The following is a 21,250-nucleotide window of genomic DNA, read 5'->3' on the forward strand; positions in this document are numbered from 1 at the left end:
CCCAACCATTTGTACTGCCTTGTCCCTGGTTCTTTTTTCATGCAGACAGAAAAAAAATAAATGTCAGTATCGAGATAAAAAAAAAATTTAGCAGTAGAAAGATGCTGTGTATTGAATTAAACCAGAAGAAGGCAGGGTTTTCAAAAGGATAAAGTGACTATCCAGTTCTGTAATCATGTAATTAATAGCAAACCTTCTCATTTTCCTTAGCTCAGCATCACAACAAAAATGTCAAATAAGACAGCAGTTACCCCGAGCAAGAGGACTCAGTCATGCACAGAATTAGCCAATTCCATAAAATATCTAAGGGAAGGAGTGATCAAAACTCCCTGCTAGGATACACAGTTCTTGAGGGAAAGGGGCACACAGTGCTTATAAACAGATCAGTGAACTGTCCTTAACTGTCTGACACTAGTGGGATCTGAGGAACATCACTCACCAGTGAAAGTCAGTAAGGATCGACCAGTTCTCAAAACTGCACAAAACCCTCCATCTCCTGCACTTAAATAATAAATACAGCATATATAATAAACTGTCAATACAATAGCCAAGATTTCAGGCCCATTTATTCTATAAAACACAGGCAAGATTCAAAAATACGCATTAATGCATCCTTAATTACTTTCTTATTACTGTTTACTCAAATATTCCACAAAACAACAACAAAAAAAAAGATAAAAAAATATAAAAACAAAGGTCATCCAACTTTATCAAGATTCTGCTTGTGGCAATATCTGAAATCCAGCACTTTGAAAGCCTTCCCAGAGAAAGTACAAGTCCATCCCCTAATTTAAAAGATGAAATTCACTGAAGAAAGCAGGTCAGAGCCCAAGGCAACTCATATTATATGCAACCACCAACCCCTCCTACCTCACACAAGTGAACACATAGATGTGTTTAAAGAATTCTTTCCAAGTATTGGCTTTTCAGAAAGAAGAGTCACCCCATTTCAGAACTTATCATGAGTTCATTCTCTCTTTCAGTATTCTTGGAATCTTTCTCCAACCCAACAGTCTCCCTCCAACCTCTGGGACAGCTCAGCACGAATTCAGTGCTGAATGGTATGCAACACACAGCACATTTGCAGGCAGAAAAAAAAAAGAAAAACCTTATTTTCAAAAAAAAAAACTTGGTTTTACACTTCACAATTTATTGTGACAACTTTTTTCCCCTAGGCTTTCCAGCAGCTGAAATGTTGATAACTGCTGTTTCCTCGACTTAAACTAAAGGAGAGTAATTCAGAGAAATCCTTGCAGAGAAGACTTAATGACTACCAAAAAGCAAAGTACAGCCCTTCATAGAGCCTCACTGAAGACAGGAAACAATGACAGAACGCAGATGTATAAATTTGTACCTACCACAAACAAAAAATGCATTCATTTCAGAGTGACACAGGATACAATACTATCATGATTTCTGCATGATTACAAAGACCTTTAATCTATTCTTGTCTTACTTTCACTCAACAGGAATTGAAAAGGTGATAACCAGAGGATTACTGTAACACTCACCAAACAGCTTTAAGAATAATACATAATAACTAAGTCCCAACACTGATCCAAAGACCACCCCAGACTTGGCTGTACATCCCTCATCCACACCTGTGCTCCCAGAATCTCATTATCACTTAGTTGCACTCCTTCATCTCAAAACAGGCCATTTTGTCTCCAACAGGTGAGATCGAAAATCTCCGAACCTGGGAAAATATTTCTTAACATGTTGTTTTCTGTTGTTGCCTCATGGATTGGTATTTTAGAATTTATGTGGTACAAAATTATGCCTTAAAGCAGCAAGGCAACCAAACCTCACTGCTTACGAAAGCAAAATAACATCTCTTAAAGCAGACAATAAAGCAGAAAATACACAGCTCTGGCTGGTTTTAGCAGCCTGACCTGCCCAGCCCGCACCACCTGCCCTCAGCACCTGGTGGCCGGAATGGTGGGATCCCCCTGCCAGGAGATCAAAAGGCACCTTCAGCATTTACCATAAAAGCTCCACATGGGATTGTGCAGCTGAACCCACCTGCTCCAGAGACACAGAGCCCACCTGCACCCAGGGCGTGCCCGGAGCACCTGCACCTACAGAGCGGGTAGGGCAGGTGCTGAGCAGGTGCAGCCTGGGCCTCATCAAACACAGCTGTGTGTGAGTGGGGGGGAGTTTGTGTGTGTGTGAATTTGTGTGTGTGTTTGTGAGTTTGTGTGTGTGAGTGACTCTGTGTGTGTTTGTGTGTGTGAGCTTGTGTGAATTTGTGTGTGTGGTTTTGTGCGTGTGTGGTTTTGTGTGTGTGTTTGTGACTTTGTTTACGCATATGAGGTTGCGTGTGTGTGTTTGTGTGAATTTGTGTGTATGTGAGTTTGTGTGTGTGTGTGATTTTGTGTGTGCGTGTGTGTGTGTGTGTGTTTGAGCCTCTCACCACAGGAGGGTCTGACGGGTCCGTGCCTGGAAAGCTTTAACAGAGCCTCATCCCCGGCTGCGTGAGAAGCCGCTGTGAACACCGCGATTTCCCACCGCCCCGGGGATTGGGTTCCTCTCGCTCAGTGTCACTGACTCGCCGCACAGGGCAGGCAGGAGGTCTGGGTGTACGCTGACTCCATTCAAAAACTTTCCACGCCGAAGTGAATTGAAATGCGAAATTGAAATTTAAGGCTGTAAACACACTTAGGATGCTTTTTCTGAGTCGGTCAAGCCAATGGTATGTGCAGTGGCTAGGAAGTAATCCCTTACTCATTCATAATTAAGTACATACATGTGTACTGCATAACTAAGTTGTCTGTAAAACAAAATAAATGTTACATTGCTCCAGTGGTAAAAATCTAACCTGTGCCACAGACACATAGTATATTCTTATGCATTACATTCTTATTGCACCACAGTATATTTTTATGCATTCACTACAGGCTACATTTCAAATATCTTGTAAAAATATAATTAACCCTCTCATTAATTTTTACCCTTCCTTTATCCCTTAAATGAATAAGTAATTTTTCTCAGGTTTATTACTTTTTATTCTCCTCTTTGTGAATGGTGCATGAAAGCCATGTACAGACAGCCAATTCCAACTGCAGTGGAGCTGGAAGTAGGCTCGTAGCTACTTCAGTTTGTATAGAATAAACATTGTACTAGCATAAAATGTTTCTGTGTCAGTGGAAGTCTCAACTTCTGTTAACAGAGTTTAAGGGTTCATAAAACACTTTATAAGAAAGCCTTGATGAATTTTTGGTATGTGATCTCTGGTCTAGGAAAGGTGAGACTGGTCACAAAGAAAACACTTAAAACTGTTCATCAGCCTTGCAACCAAAACTTGCATACAAAATCATATGTGATATCAGATTTCCAAGCTGCAGATCCAAGCTGAAGCATCATGTGTGGGCTCACCCTTAAGCGTGTGGATGGAATTCAAACCTGTAGGATTGTGATCCTACTAAATGCACAGAAAAACTCCTATCTTGTTTACAGTACACTGGCCTTGAAAAGGGGCAAATGAATTGACTGTTATTCACTGTAAAGTGATGCACTGATGAGGAACAATCCTCACACACAGACGTGTCCAACAACAATGGAGAAAGAGATGTAGGAGTTATGTTCCAAAGGAAAAAAAAAATCTCTGTGCAAGGAAATCTAGAATTAAAATCCTTAAATGACTCTTAACAATGGGCTAACAGGATAGACATTATTTAAGCTAAAACTCAGAACGGTGATCTGAACGTCCCATCACAGAAGTGCACAGGACAGGGCCACAACTGTCCTCTGTCCCTTCCCTGCACCAGTTGGGTAAAAGACTGTTGATAGTGTTGTGACTGAGGACAGTTCATTTAGAGAAAGCACACCTAGATACTTTAATTCTGCCCTACTGAGCCTAGCAAGAAGGTTCCTCATGCCTAGCAAGACCAGTCTGTGTTTTTTAGAGGGTTTCAGAAATTTGTCATGAGCTCAGTATTTTGAATACTAGGCTAACAGTCATTAAAAAGCAGTTGAATACAATGATGTTAAAATGTGAGCAATGTGAACCCCTTGGGAGTAACTACATTTACATTATTGCACATTACTCAAGTTTGGTATTCAGATTCTTTTCAAGAGCCTCTGTAGAGGATGAATTACACCAAAGGGAAACACCTAACTATGGCAGGAAGAACATAATAAGGAATTATGGGATTTGTAGTCTTTCGGGCTCTCACGCAGGCTCAATGAAATACTTGATTGTCATTGGTTGAGAGATCATGTGACAGGTTTAAGTGCTGTATTTAAACCAAAGTGTTTTCTAATAAACCTTAATCTCGCTCCAGCACTCGGTCAGAGTGCAGACTGGGGTTCGTGCCTTATACACCACTGTCGTGGTTTAAAACACCCAAAAACCCAATTTCCGAGTCCAAGCCCCCCTCCCACAACTCACCCCAGTGTGAGAGGGGCTTTCCAGACACAACACAAGACTCAATAAGGGGGGAAGGGAAATATATTACAATTATTACACAAATAAATATGCTGCTGAGCTCTTTGGGCTGGAAGTCAGCTTAAAGAAGACAGAGGTCCTCCATCAACCTGCACCTCAGGAAGTCTTCCATCATCTCCACATCACCATTGGCCAATCACAGCTCAAATCAGTCCAACAGTTTAATTACCTTGGTAGCCTCATCTCCTCAGATGGTAAGATCGACGGAGAGATAGTCAACAGGTTAGCTGAGGCATACAGTGCTTTTGGAAAACTCCACAAAAGAGTATGGCGTAATAAACGCTTGAAGAAAAGCACCAAGATCGGTGTTTACAAAGCCATAGTGCTGTCTACTCTCTTATATGGTTCTGAATCATGGGTCATCTACCGCCACCACCTGCGTCTCCTAGAACGCTTCCATCAGCGCTGCCTCCGTACAATCCTTAACATCCGCTGGTCAGACTATGTGACCAATACATCTGTACTAGAACAAGCAGCTGTCACAAGTATTGAGGCCATGCTGATGAGAACACAGCTGTGATGGGCTGGGCACGTCTCAAGGATGAAGGACCAACCACCGCCTCCCTAAGATCCTGCTCTATGGTGAACTTGCCACTGGCTGCCGCATGAGAGGAGCCCCGAAGAAAAGATTCAAGGACTCCCTGAAACAACATCTCAGCCTTGGCCATATTGATCACCATAACTGGTCTACTCTGGCCTCCAATCGGGAGGCCTGGAGACACACCATCTATAACGCGGCTGTCTCCTTTGAGAACACACGCAGGATCACTCTCGAGGAAAAAAGGCAACGCAGAAAGAACCGTGTCTTGCAGATCACACCATCTAAGGAGTCTTTCTGCTGCGCCTTTTGCAATCGGATATGTCTGTCACGTATTGGCCTCATAAGCTACCAGCGTGCCTGTAGCAAATGTGGATAGTGCCTTCCCAAATCTTCGTTCGCGAAGCCTAGCCATGATGAAATATTATAATACATTATATACACAATCCTAACTATCTCTCCTATGATAAAGCAATATTTACATTGGATCAAATCTCCTCTCCCTTCAATAAAAGTCCAGAAGGGAAGAAGGAAAGATCTTTTCCACATTCAGGGCAGCAGTGTCTCTCTCTTCAATGCAGCAGTCGTAGCTGGAGTTGTAGCTGGATCTCTCTCTCCATTACACACAAGAGGGGTCTCCTCTCACCCCTCTCGGCCCTTCGACTCCAAGCAAAGGTCTCTCTCTCCCGTGGACAAAAGCTCACCTCACCACGTCATATCATTGGATTTAAGACCCCCATGAAGGTCCCTTCCTCGAGGGGTTGAGTTCCCTCAAGTCAGAATGTTTAGGGCAGCTTTCAGTTCAGTCTTTGCCCTAAGCGTTCTATCAGTGCTCTGTCTCAAAACTGCCAGTGTGGCAGCAGCAGGGGTGGAACAAGGTCACCTCCTCCGCATTCCGTCCGTCCGTCCCGGTCCAGCTTCCAGGACATCATCTCTCAGCTCTTAGCTCCTCTCTCTGGTGCATGTTGCATTTTAGGACTTCCACCAAGTAGGAGTCCACCCCCCTCCTCCTAGGAGGGGTCTCAAAGGGGTTTTGGGAAGAGTTGATTCAGTTCTTGCCCCAAAACTGTCTCTGTTGAGCTTTCTCTGCTCTGTCTCTCCATCAGATATCTCTGTGTCTCTCTGCTTAGCTGCATGCTGACTTTGCTCCTTGTTTCTTATCTTCTTGGCTTTCAGCCATAGCCTTCCACTCAGCACTGCCTCTGCTGCCGCTTTTCTGTCTTCTGCTGCCCACTCACAGTGGAGAAACTTCCCCAGCTTTCTAACTACAGAGCTCAGTCCAGTTTAACATTGTTTCTGAGTTTCTACAGCCCCAGTTGAGGGGCTGGGGGGCCTTGGCCCCCCAGCGGGGCTCCTGCCCCTTCTCCCCTCTTGGCCTAAAACATGGCCACTTCTTCTCCAACTACCTCATCATCCTTCTTTTCCGGTCTGGCGTGATATGTTTAAATTTTGCAGGGGCGCTGATTGGATGAACATCAAGACACCACCCCCTTGGGGGTTAACATTTTTTTAACTCCAGAGGGAAAAACACTTTTTTCCCTGCCACAACTCTAAATGGCCATCCCTTAACAGGGACTTCAACAGACTACTGGGAACCAGGAGCATCGAGCTCTGGGGTGCCTGTCCGGGGGTGTCCATTTCACCAGAATCAAAAGGAAAAAAAAAAGGAAGAATTCAGCGTGCTGGGTTACCTCTGCAAAGAGAGACAAAAAGGAAGAAAAAAGGACAAAAAAAGGACAACAGAGCTTCAGCACACAGAGGTAACCAAAGCACTTTGGCGATATGGGAGGATGGTTAACCCATCAGGAGAGGATATTTCTGGAAATTAAACAAACAGCTGAAGCTATCACCCATTTTTTAAAAGAACAGAACAGAAATATAGAAAAAAGTAGACTGTGGGACTTATTGTACCGGATTTCTGTGCATGAACCTGCTCTCCCTCTAACCGGACCTTAACAAATATCATCTTGGAGAAAAATAGAGAGCAAGCTCATTGAAAAAACCAGTGAAGGACAAATAGACACTCTCAAGAACTTTTCCTAAAGGCAGCTCTATTGCAGCTAAATTCACAACCAGCCCAAAAAACAGATAGCCCTAAATCTGTGATACAGTGGCCTTTCCTTAAAACAAAACTGACGCATTTACATACACTACTGGAAAACCATAAAAGCACAGCCCTGCTATTAACAAAAGACCTTTCACTAGTCTATCAATCTCTCAAACCTAAAGAAAGATACATTTTCATATCTTTTGCCCCTGTCTCAGAGTGGGAAAAGATTGGAATTTTCGAAAACCGAGATTCTACAACTTACTTTTTGGTTAAAGGAAAGGGTAAAAAACACTCCTTGCATAATTGCCTTTGCAAAGAAAGAGATAATATGTTACCCCTCAAACATAATAGCAATGATTTACTACTTAGCAACTGGGTGGAATGGGATTTTGTCATCTCTTACCCTATTTCTGTTCCTATAAAAACTTTCCTACTAACTTTTTGGCTACATAAACAGGTGATTTACTTTCTGGTGAGGGAAACAACAAACAAATCCCTCTCATCTCTCACTCAAAATCTCCCTTCTTAGATAAAATGGGAAAAAGAAGACAAAACATAGCGAACTGAAACTTTATTAACTGTTCGGTCACACCACTGTGAGGGAGAAAAATTCTCTTTGTTGCCTAAAAGCCTTTACAATTGCCTTTCACTATGTAAATTGGTGTCATTTTAACTAAGACTGTTTATCTCCACAAAACCAGAACACTAAAGCTTTAGAAATTTTTCCCTATTTTTTCATTAATTTCCCAGTGGCTTTATTTGAATTATTAAAGATAAAAGCTGTTAGAAGTTATTAGAATTATTAGATTCTCAAATACATCCACATACATGCAATTATTGTTACAATGTTATTCAAATAATGAGTTTAGAATTTTAAACATCCCCATTTTTGTTAACTAATACAGTCAAACATTCTCAAAATATTTTGCTATCACAAAACAGTATACATAATGTCAACAAAAGTGCAAAATAGCTGCTTGTAAGCCACAACTACCTAAGAGACTGAATTAAACCTGATTATAGTTACTCTAACTGATATTATTAAGAAATAAGGACTGTAAAATGTTCCAGAAAAAGCTCAACAAGCCCAACAATAAAATTTCTGATAGAAAGAAGACTACACAACGAAAGATCATCCCTAAAACCTTCAACTTAGAGGTAAAAGACGCTATAACGTAAAATGACTCATCGCTATTGCTTCAAAAACTACAGATTCACCTGATCCTCGCATCTGTTCCTACCCGCTTTTCATCTGAAATGGACTGAACTGTTATTAACGTTTGCCAAGATTGTTTTTAAAGGTAAAGAACAACTACAAGAAATAAATAAACAGGACACTGAGACCATCTGCATCTGGACCAAAAAAAAAGGACAATTGAACAATAAGGTACAAACCTTGGACCAGGGTTCTGTACAAGTTTTACAACTTACTCATGTACGTAGCACATTTAAGTTGTTTTGTAATTAACCTATGAATATTATAACTAATTCATGCAATGCTGTAGAGTTACTTTCACATCTCAAAGCCTCCTTCCTTCAAGATTTCACTAACCCTCATTTATCTGGAAAAATACACACCACATAATTTCTTGTTAGTCACACAAAATCTAACTTTTACATAATACACATCCATTCACATGCATTCCAAATAGAGTAATACAACAACACACACTAGAAAAAGGCAAAAGGTGTTACCAAATACTAACTTCATTGTTTTGCAATTTCAGAAATTCCAAAAACCATAAACACAAACAATGATCCTGTATATTATTCAAAAAAAGCTAAAACATATCTCACAAATCAGAAGATATTCCATTCCACAACATACTGCATTCACTCACAAAACCAACAATAATAAAAAGAACACGCCACACATTAGAAAAAATGCTATAAAAATACACAAATAAAGGGGGAAAGAGATATGGGTCTGTTCCCTATATGTGTAAATCTACATTAACACTTCTTCAAAACAGGAAGCAATCACAAAGAAGCAATAAATGATACAACAGAACCAAAAGAAACACACAAACAGTAACCAATATAAAATCAAAACTCCCTGATTCAAATAGAAACACAATAAAAGGTTTAAGAATGCATATGTGAGGAGAGAATGAAACGGTGGCCACTGAGGTGTGAATGAGAAAGTCGAGTGGAGATATGAATGTGTGTGTAAATGAAAATACACTTCATGGAAAGATACTTTACACTCATTCAACAACACTACCTCAACCAGCACTACTTCAAACACAACATCTACAACCTAACGTATTTCCCTTTCAAATAAAGATGATGCCTTTACCCAATCACACAAAAATCGCCCTCAGATAAAAGGTTTTACACATCTACAAACCCTGGGTAATTTAAAGTTGCTTGGAATATGGCACGAACCAATAAAGTTGTCAACAGTTCAGTAAAGGCCTTACGAGGATAGGCCCTGGTTTTTATAAATGGTTAAGATAAGACTGGTTACGATAAGAATGTTTAAAGAATGCACAGTATTACAACTTGTTAATTATATAGAGAAGGGGGAAATGCGGCAGGAAGAACGTAATAAGGAATTATGGCATTTGTAGTTTTCCAGGCTCTCACGCATGCTCAAAGAAATACTTGACTGTCATCGGTTGAGAGATCATGTGACAGGTTTAAGTGCTGTATTTAAACCAAAGTGCTTTGTAATAAACCTTAATCTCGCTCCAGCACTCGGCCAGAGTGCAGAGTGGGGTTCGTGCCTTACACAACACTCCACCTAACAGTGTGTGCCTTTTGTTTCAGCCAAGCTGTCATAAACAAAAAAATACCCAACTTCCCTGTTAAACAAAGATCACTCGCCTTCCTTGTGATCAGAAATTCTAGTCCCTGGCTTCCCACAGTGTGTTTCCTTATAATTTCCTTCCTTCTTTTTTTTTTCCAGCTTATCTTTTAATTTATGCTGTGAAGTCTGTATTATGAAAGCATTTGCCCTACTTTTTGCTTTCTTGTCTCAAATACAAGGTATTAGATAGCTTCTCTAGGTATTGTGTACAAACTGCATTTCAGAACAAGAACATTTCTCAGTTACTCCAATGTATCTAAGAATATACTCATGTTATAAAGTACAATCTTAGAAAAAGCATCACCCAGGCAGCAACGGAAAAAAATACTGGTTCAAAAGCCATTTGCCAGTGGTAAAATACCCAGAAAGATTCCTAGAGAGGTGATTAAATTGAGCAAACAAACATCTTGCCTGATTCTTTGGAAAATACTCTTAAAATCACAGAATGCTTTGGATTGGAAGGAATCATCTTGTTCCATCCCCCTGCCATGGGCAGGGACACCATCTACTATCCCACGTTTCTCCAAGCCCCATTCAACCTGGCCTTGGACACTTCCGGGGATGGGGCAGCCACAGCTTCTCTGAGCAACCTGTGCCAGGGCCTCCCCACCCTCAGAGAGAAGTATTTTTTACTCTTACCTAATTTAAATCTACCCTCCTTCAGTGTAAAACCATTCTGAGTAAACCTCCACCTTTAACAGATATCACAGCATCCATATTCCAAGGGAAAAAAAACCAACATGCCAGCAAACCCTAACAAGTGCACACACTCATAGACTTATTTGGTATTTAAGAAGCACAAGCTTTAGTAAAAATGATGGTAATACTTTGATAACGTGTTCCTTTTTTAGCACCTTTGCTAAAAGGTTATAGCTTATTATTCTGTTATAGGTGACTGGCTCATTACAGATCAATATATCAAAATGATGAGACTTTTGGGGATGTAATGGAATCACAATTACCACAATTTCTAATATTCTGAGGAAGTTCTTAATCTGGTTTTTGCAGTAATGCAAGAAAAAAAAGTCACCACCAATGCATTTGTGTTAGCTTTCTGTAAACTATCACCAAAATCATTAATCACGTGTATCATGATGGGGAGTCCACTTCTCTTTTGGAGCCCCCATAACTTCTGGCACACCCTGTCTCACTGTACTTGGTGCCTGACATTTCTAGCTGTTGAAATATGCCCCTCACACACTGGAAGTCTGATAAATCTTTGGGTTGTTTACCTTTTGTTCCCTTGCTTCACACTTATGCAATAAAGGCTGTGATTAAGAGGATTAATGAAAATGTCACCATTTATCACCCGAAGCTCAATCAGTAATAGGAAAGTTGGACCTTATTTGATTAATTACATAAAGGTGCAAAAATTCTCACATTATTAATTCAGGACTTGGTTGCTAGAACTCTCTGAGGCCCTAAATAGCAAGGTTCAATGTCTTAAAGTTTACATATGCTTAGAAGTATATGCTTGACTTTAAGCTAATTTATTGAATTATTTTTCTTAATTCACTGGTTTGACCACATTAACTCTCCATTAAACACCCATCTATCAGCTCCAATACATCCAGGAAAAGTCACCTGTCCTTAAAGACCTCCTTCCTGCCCGTCACCTCTCAATGGCTCCTGGCAGACTGTTTCTATTAGAACATAAAGCATTTGTGCATCACTCCTGTGCTACCTTCAACTTTAGTAATAATTTCAAATGTCCCTCCCCCCAAATGCCACTTGCCACCTTTAGATAAATCATCTTTACCTGCTCCATGCTATCTGCAAACAACCATCCCACTGGAGAAAGCCCTGGCAGCAGAGGGCTTGTAAGGTGTAACCAGGAAGGCTGTCACATCCTCTTGCCAAGCAGGTCACTTTGCCTTCAGCACAGAAGTGAATTCTAACTGAAATGGGAAAGCAGGGGTTTAGACCTAACTCTTGGGTCTACTAGCATTAGATTTGTGATTCACAGAATCACATATTCTGAGTTGGAAGGGACCCACAAGGATCATCAACTCCAGCTCCTAAATGAATGGCCCCTACAGGGATCAAACCCACAACTGTGGTGTTATTAGCACCATGCTCTAACCACCTGAGCTAATCTCACAGTTTCAGACCTTAAAAGTTTGATTTTTAAACAGTTGTAGAAAAAAAAAAAGTATCCCTAAGTAAAACAAGGACGTGTACTTTTTGATTCGCTAGTTAGATTAGTATTGCTTGCTACAGAACTATCTCACCTCAGATTTGCTAAAATCAGCAAAGTCAGCAATTGGATTGTTAAAATGGATCCATTAAGATCTTTGGGTTTAACTGATCTGCAGCAATGAAGAACCTACTAAAAAGGAATCTCCACTGCCCAGATCTCATGGATGTGCCACTAATTAAACTCTGCCTGAACAGGCAGGCTGCACGCTGGGCTCTCTTGAAAGTGAGTAAGTCAGACAGGAACAGGGGAGTACTGAATGGGAATTCTGAATCACACAAACTGAGGATGCATAGAAATTAGTAAACTAAAATTGGGAGGGTTTCCTCTCAAAAACAAAGCATTAACTCATTAATTAAGAGCTAATAAAAATTTTTAAAACTGTGATAAGACAGGAGAGTTAATTTGTCAAGGGCAGACTGATTATAGAAATTAGTATGGTAATGTAATGAAAATCCACTTCCCATTCATAAATATTGATTGTGCTTAAAAGAGTTTATCTTATTTACAAAAATGTCATTCCAATCTGCTGACAGGTACATTTCACTCCCAAAATGCTGACCAATAGTCTGCATCCATATCTCTATATGCCAACTGCTTCACAGTTAGATATATGCTCCTGGAAGCAGAAAACCACCCTCCAGTTCTGTGTCAGCAGATCTCATCTTCCAACAGGATCCTGCATCCCAGGGACAGCTGCTGTGTTTGCTTATGGACACAGCTAACAGAGACTAAACTGCAACACAAAAACAGATGTGAAGATATACTCTCAGTTTTAGGGTCTTTAATAGGCATTTTGACACAGATGTGATTATATGATGATACCATATGATTATATGATGGGTTGAAGAAGACTAATAACAGCAAATGTGCCAGTGAAAAAGTGACAAGCCCTTGACTGGGATCTTACATCTGAGGATGAAACTCCTTAGCATTGAACTACCTGAAACAAAAAACTTCCACAGAAGAGAATTCGCGTTTCTTGCCTTCTGATTATGGTCTGAAGAAGAATGATGAAAGATTCTGCTCTCTTCTGACATCCCAAAAATCAATAAAGATGTTCCGGTAATCTGTCAGCATGACCTCTAGGAAGTAGGGAAGTTTTGCCACTGTCAGAAGCAGTTTTGTTTTTTCTATAGCTCAGTAAAATCAATATTAAAAAACAGGTAATGAAGGATTAAAATGTTATATTTATTTGGTGTTTACCAGCCTGAGATTAAAACTGATAGAAATAGAAGCAGTGCTGAGAATACTCAATTCCTTGTCTTTGAAGGCAGTAGAAAGAAATGAGGATCTTCCAGTTGACAGGACTTTGTAAATGTAGTACTTTGATATGTAAAGCAAAATTAAATGATTGGTAAACATCATTTTAGATTAAGTTGCTATCAGACAGGAAATTATGGAAATGTGACTTTGGATATCAAATCGGGGGGGGGGGGGGTGTTGTTGGTTTTCAGAGTTCAAGTAGTTTTTTGCCATGAGCCTTAGCTCAAAGTAAAAGATAAGAAATGTTAAACAATGTAGTCCTTATGTACTGGATGTTCAGATTTGATTACCAAATACTTACTGTTATTTCCACTGTTCTGGGTTTTACAAAAATTTTGCAAACAAAATGAAAAACCTAAACAAAATTTCACTTTTAAGTGAAATTCATATTGTTCTTTCACACTGTTTGCCAAAATGGCATTGTAATTCTAATGGCATTAAATGAAAAATTATTTTTAACATATGTATATCTTAAGGCCCACTTTCCTTATGAAAATGGCACCAACTGGTTTGGATAACCAATGGTTTTCCAAACAGGAGTTAATTCAGATAAAACTTTACATAGGCATTCTTAACTGAGTTTATGGTCACTGATTTTGAGTTAGCTAAATTCACTTATCTCCATTTTAATCCAGGCTCTGTCATTGATTCACATGACAGAATGATTCTTTCTTTCTTTCTCCTTCTACAGTTTATCAGTGCCATATATTTTCCCAACTCTGTGGACCCAGATATTTCTTGGACTCTCCAAAGTGCAGCTGAAACACAACTGAAATAAATGCTACCTTTGAAGCACCTAATTTCTGTGACGGATTAGCAATTCCATAAATTGGGCTGACATCCATTCAAACACATTTTCTGGGTCCAGCTCTTGGGTAAATAGGAAAGGCTCTAAACCAACAAACTAAGAAAATATTTATACTTATATTTAAAATAACAAAGGTGCCAATCCCAGACTGCTGTCGTTCCCACTCACAGTAGTTTCATCACATTAAAGTGGCAAAAAGCTATGAACTCTTCAGTGAAGGTGGTTTAAGTGCATTTCCCTTACCCTTACTGTTGTGCAGTGCTATCCAGAGGGAAGGGTGCAGAAACCCTATATTAAGCAAGGAATGCCTGGACCCAAATTACCACCTATTCAAGGGTTTTTTCTCCCTTATAGCTTTTAACTTCATTTAAAAAGAATGATCTCCTAGGGACAAGTCATCTTCAATAGATGTGGATTTTCTGCACTGGAAATCTTTGTATTAACTTGCACACCTGTTTTTTGAACAACACTCTATGTCCTGCATGCCTTTGCTGTTCTGTATCAACACCTCACAACACTGATGTGCTGTCTGGAACTGTCCATTGTTCATAGCAGATTCAATCTTAGAAATCCTAATTCCTAGAAGCCAGCACTGTCATATTGCAATATAATCAAAACAGAAAAACACAAGGGCAAGAATTATGCAATAGGCCAAACCATCAAATGTATGTACCAGTAGATCTGCAGTCAGTGTTATCAGATCAAACTCCAGAGAATATGATATATTTGTGCACAGAGTGAAGAGATGAAGCACACAAAGTTCATTTCATTGTTGCCTCCACTTCTCCTATTAAATCTCTCAGCCTCTGCTTGGAACAGCTGACCTTTAAACATTGCAGTGGGAGATTTGCATCTGTGCCAAAAGACAAGATAATCAGAGGATTCTTCCCTGCTCCCATCAAATTCCTTTTTTAATCTCAAGTTCACCCAGCCTATCACTCCTCCTCTCAGAAAGCATTACATCTCTGTGATAGATCAGCTCAGAACAGTTGTCAGCTTTCCCAAACACAGAATTTCTAGTTACACAGGCCTTGCTTTTCTCCTCGTGTAGATGTGACATTTCAGTCTCTCTTGTTACCTTTCTTTTGTTCAGTTTTACATACGTGTTATCTCAACAGCAGAATTTGGTTTTGTCTTCAGTAGAAGTGAACCACAGGCCAGAACAATCTATTCTCTGAAAACAGACCTGTCTTACAGGGAACCGTAAGGTCTAACTGAGTCCCTGAAGGCTTTTCGTTATTATTTTGTCTTAATTTCCATATTTTAAAATACTGTTTCTATTCAAAGCTAATTTTAAAATGTCTTAGAAGTCAAGACTCTTAGAAAATGTTTCCATATAATCAAATATGTCAACTAGATTTCCAATACAATTGTAACATTTTAAATGAAATGGCATTTCAAAGCAAAACCTAAATACGTCAAATCTCAAAGCACTTAATTTTCATATTCTGAAATATTTTTGTCGAAATTGCTGCATCATAATAAGGAATTCCCATTAATACCAAGCATTTTCTAACAGAAACATATCTTTGGAGAATTTGTTTTAGTCAAGGCTCACAAAAAAAGACTTAGAGTAGAGACAGAGTCTTAACCCAAATCTGGTTGCCTTTTTTATCCTGCAATATATTCTAGTTTTTCAATGTCACAAAATCAATATGCAGACTTAGAAATATTTGATGCAGTAGTTGAGCAATATAAGGCACTGTAGCCTAGAACAACCTCCATCTGAAGAATGTTTAACATTGCCCTTGGTACTCACGAAAATATTTCAGCAGCTGAGTGTTCATTCCATATGTGGAAAAGTCCAATATCACAGCCAAAGTGGGTAGTTTAACATGGGCGGTTTGGGGATTTTTTTTTACTATGTAACTAGGACTGTTTCACTTCCTCCATATACCTGAACACACTATTCCCATTTACAGCTAAGAGATTCTGGTTTGTGCATTTCTTGTGCAGTCATGATAGTGCAAAGATGTTGACCAAGGTATCTCAAACACTTTGCCACTATTTGAGCTTTTTCAATACTAGTGCTGTCCACGAGGCACCAGCTGATACTGCTGCTAAGTGTGGCTCACATCCCAAGTCTGTGCACTTTTTAACAGTAGCCAGAACCTCAAGGGTAAGAGCAGACAGCAGTTAATAAACTCAGGAGAGAAAGGAAAAAAAAAAAAAAAAAAAAAACACCAAAAAAATACCAAAAAACCCCTCCAAAACTACAAGAAAACAAGGAAGAAGATATTATCTTTAGTTGCTACTATTTCCGGAAATATTATTGCCCCAGACCTAATGTGGTCTTCAGTCTTCCCATTGCTCTGTTTTATACTTCACTGAATTGACACACACGCTTCTGAACTGTATTACTCTGCTATGTCTTAAATCAATTTTTAAAGGAAAAATTAGCTTCCAAATGCTAATTCAGAAGAGAGGTTTTTGTAACAGATATTACTCCTCAAGCCAATTTACAAAGGTCACTGGCCTATGAGGGTACTGTTTGTTTCTTAAATTACAATATGAGCAGCGAGTCAGAGTAGTGAGCGATTTAGCTTAGCACAATTAACATTTCATATTCAAAGACGGGGAAAAAAAGCACCTTCTTTCTCAAGACCTACTGTTTCCATTAGAGAAGTTTTCATTTTCAGATTAAAATAGAAACCACAGAAAATATCTCTTGACATTTCAAGTAGTACTTCTAATTTCCATATCAAATACACTGTTGGATTAACCTTTGTGAGAAAATGAACTTTTGTTTTTATAATATCCAACTCAGTTTATTGTGTTTATATACAAAACACTATCATAACCTATTCTTCAAACATCCTTGATCTTTCGAAAACAAATTAAAGAACTGCACCAAAAACCAGGATATGCCTGATTAAAACTGCTATATGAAGTGTAAGAAAACGCAATATATTGTAGATCTCAAAAGAGACCAACAGTCATCTCTCAAGGTACAGATCACCTCACCTCACTTCAGCTGTCTAGAAATTAGACATCCAGACTTGACTGGTCATTTAGTCAAAGAAGAGACAGGCAGTAAATGTAAGCAAGAGAAATCTTTGGGAATTCTTTACCTTGGGTTAAGAGTAAATGGGGTAAATAAAGTTTGAAAAAATTGAAAAAAAGACCTACACAATCAAATCCCAGAATACCTATCTGATTTTTTTCAATTTTGAAAAAAAACAACATAAGCAAAATGATAAGAGGAGTGATCCTGGTGGGTGGGGGGACAGGGCAGCATTCTCAGTACATCCCATGCTCCATAAAGGCTACTTCCAGCTTACAAAAGAAAAAAAAAAAGCACCTTTTTTATTCTGATAAACAAGGTATGTTGCATTTAACAACATGGGTAGTCTTGCTTGCATCACTGGCCTTCGCCCTATCACTAGGTGCCCACAAACCATCCAACTCCTTGGGTTGTCACAACTACATGTAGATGGTAAAACTGCTTTCACAGTTATACTACAACTTCCTGTCTCCTCTACCTCACCTACCAGCCTTCTCTGGCACAGTTAGTCTTCTAAGCCATTTTTGCAACATTTCTTTCCTAAGCTATTCAGCTTTTAAAATATTTTACCTACACCTGTTGTCTCTTAGTATTCCACAGCCAGGTACGTGCCACCCATGGTCCTGCACTTCAATACCAAACACTTCCCTGGCAAAAGGCTGGGCAGCTGCCCCAAAGGGGACAAGTGATGTTTATGTATCTCATTATAACCAAAAAAATTAAATTATTTGATAAATAAAAGGATAATAGAAATGACAAGGATTCAAAGCCAGCTCATCTCCTTTTCGACCTGCCCTTGATTCTTGCAGAATCAGGCTCCCTGATTCGGGGAGCACTTTCAGCTAGACCTGATTTTTACAGCATATCCATTTCCCATGGCACCATGTTCAGCTGGAAATCAAGCCACGGACATATCTGCCACTTCTCAGTTCTGAAATATGTGTGTATTTCTGAAGGACGTCCACTTGTGAAAACCACAATTAGTCAGATCTATCTATCCATTATATTCCTTGACAAATTAAAGCAACAGTGCAAATCTCTAGTGCAACAACTTATATTCCCAGTTTAACAGGTTTTAGGCCACTAAAAACCAAAATATACTTCTGATTTACTGTTTTAATGTATTTAAATGCTATTCCATTTATATCAATTTAATCGGTGTTATTTACACTTTCCACAAAACAGCTACCATAACTCCTTCTCTTAGAGGATGCTGCTTGAAATGACTGAATTTTTCTTAAAAATCCTACAAATCTGTTAATCTGCACAAACCCTCTTGTGGCCACTTGCTTAGTTGGTTTTTTTTTTTCCTTTTTGTTTTGTTTTACCTCTGATAGGCTCACAGTTGATGGATGCAGTACAACTACCATCTAATTAAATTGCTGGAGAGTTTAGCGGTTGATAAATACAGTTTATCAAAAAACCATCACTCAAGCTCTCACTCAGAGATACTGGTAAGTGCATTAAACCAATGTAAGCAACTTTTAAATAAGACAGTTCAGTTTTAGTACATATCCAGAAGATAACTTCCATTTTACTTTATGATAATTTTCAATAGCAGAATATGATATAAGCACCAGCAAAGTAACATTTGGAACAACTAATTCAACAAAAGGAGTTGGCACTGTGTACAGTCTCTCTGAAAGCCAGGTACTTAAAGCATTTTTAAAAGTATGTTTTCTTCAATGTAGGCAGCACATTGAGTCACAGCATAAATATAACTATGCACACATCCACACTGTGTATTTACACACACAGCAAGATCAGGCTGTGGGGTAACAGAATTCCTTTTTTCACAAGAGCACTAAGGATATTTCTCTTCTGGGCAGTCTCATGTTCACAGGCAGCTGCCCCATGGCCTTGTAGATTTTCTAGGCAGAGGATCTGTGCAGCCAGTCCCTTTAACCACAAACTGGCCCCAGCTACTCCAGCATTTGTGAAACAAATTCAAACCCACGAAGGGAAATGAATATTCCATTTTTTATAGGCTCACATCTTCTAAAATGAATAATGATTTGAGTATTTCAGCTGACCTGGATTCGGGTAGAAATTCAGTAACATTATCTGATCTTCAGAGATCACCTGTTCTTTTGATGGTTTAGCTTCAGTATTAAAAATCTGAAAAACTTACAATTTTGAGTTTGTGTTTTAACTTTCATTTGATTTTGCAGCATGGTCAAAATGAGACACTCTTGTAAATCAAAGAACAACCAGTCTTATTCTGTAATTACATGACTATGAAGAGAAACATAAATGCAATACCATACTTCTGCTTTAGCTTTTACCTATTTGTCTTTCATTATCTGTAGATCACTCAAGACTAATTAATTTTGAGCCAAACAGCTTTCATAAATAAATTTATAGCCACAAAGTGAATTCATTGATTTTTCCCATTTTTGCATTACTGTACACAAAAGCACCAAAAGCTCACAAAACCCCACAAAAATTACTAATGCATTCCTTACATGCTCTTGAGATAATATTACTGCAAATTCCTGACTTCAGTATTCCAGTAATGTTTCAGGCTCCAGTTTGAATGAGTTTCTCAAATTACAATTCCATCGAATTTCTATGCAATGAAATCCTATATAACCACAAAGCCCTCTGTGGGCTTTATATAAAAAAATGGAGAATAAATAAATGGAGGCCATTTATTTATTCTTTCCTAAAATACCAGCTTTAAATGTTTTATGATATCAGCCAGCAAAGGAAGTGTTTGGTGGCAAGTCATTTACACCATATATTAAACAAAAAAAGTGCAGTTCCATCAAACATACCTCCACAAGCCTGCTGGTATGTTCTCGAAATATAGCAGCATATTCCTTTATTTCTTTCTCTCTTCCATTTTTAGCAGCTTCAATGAGAACTAGAAGTGGAACAGTGGTATCTAAGAAGGAGTCTGAGATGTGATCTATAATGGCTTTACGGAGCTGCAAAAGAAAGCATTACATTAGTACCTGCTAACTGGGCTATTTGTTAAAGTCTACTATAATTACTGGCCATTAATATTTTATAACATAAACATCTACACACTGTATTCCTGCATTATTTGCAAGCTTGTGTGTCTGAAACCTACTGCAGCTGCAATTTATCTGTTACACAGAAAACTGTATTTAATTTTAGGGACAATTTTAATATGCCACTACCTAAATACGCATGTTTGTAAGTGTAAATGTCTGTGTGTGTGTGTGTACAGACACATGAAACACAACATATACTAGTTTTGGTGAAATCAAGGGCCAAACAAATATTCCCCTTCCTTGATGACAAAATAGACTACTCACATGATTTCACATGTGAAAAATTAGTTAGACCAGATCTCATGTCTCCTGGGTACTGTCCCTTGTAACTCAGATGCCAAGAGAGAAGTCTATTTAGTTTTACAGAGAAAATATTAATTTAATTATGTTTGCACTCCCAAAATAGTCTTCATCACACGTTTTCATAATTGTAAAATTACCCAAATATTTTCTTGTTGGGAAATCCAACAGCAGAGTCTGATTTGCAAGATGGTCGCCTTCATGGTAATTATGTCACGGAGATTACTGATTATACCAGCTGACAACATATTAATAGAGCAAGAAGAACTATAAATGAGTCTGAAATTCAATTTTCTCTGCTAAAATTAATTGTTCTTGAACTTCTTACTTAAGTTATTAATGAAGTGTAACATTCTGCTAGAAATTATCCCTTTTAAATTAGGTTTTACATAAGTTTATAACTGATCTCCAGGATGTTACAGCACTTAAGGGGTTATTCTGCAAGTTATGAACCCATACATGACAATTATTCAATTTAATCATGGAACACTCAACACACATACCAGTTGTAGCAATACATGCAATGTAACTAAATTATCAAGTTTGCTGAATTTCCTACTGCAAAAATGTTACTTTTACAATTTACAGAAAAGATATTTATTGGGACAGAAAAGGAAACGAAGTATTTGGAAGCGCTGACAGGGTTGTTTCCAAAGTAGATGTTTTCACTCAGAATTTTGCCCCAATGCACCTGTGTGAAAACTCAGTAGAAGTAAAGGCTCCTACCTACCACTAGAAAAATGCAAAAACCCACAGTCTTTTTGATGCTGCTGTGCTTGTAGGTAGGGCAGTGACCATGCACAGCAAA

The 21,250-nt window shown here is 38.7% G+C and overlaps 1 protein-coding gene across 4 annotated transcripts in view; it reads right to left on the reverse strand.

Annotated features, from left to right (window-relative positions):
• The window catches only part of CTNNA3 (catenin alpha 3), a 431,146-nt gene that overhangs the window by 153,764 nt on the left and 256,132 nt on the right, over positions 1-21,250 (reverse strand). For all 4 annotated transcript variants that reach the window (XM_032694679.1, XM_032694676.1, XM_032694677.1 and 1 more), the window contains one exon: positions 19,900-20,052. In XM_032694679.1, coding sequence (XP_032550570.1) covers positions 19,900-20,052 — 153 coding nt within the window. The remainder of the gene's footprint in view (positions 1-19,899; positions 20,053-21,250) is intronic.

The sequence above is a fragment of the Chiroxiphia lanceolata genome, chromosome 8 (genome assembly GCF_009829145.1).
Source record: "Chiroxiphia lanceolata isolate bChiLan1 chromosome 8, bChiLan1.pri, whole genome shotgun sequence".
NCBI classification, from domain to species: Eukaryota; Metazoa; Chordata; class Aves; order Passeriformes; family Pipridae; genus Chiroxiphia; species Chiroxiphia lanceolata.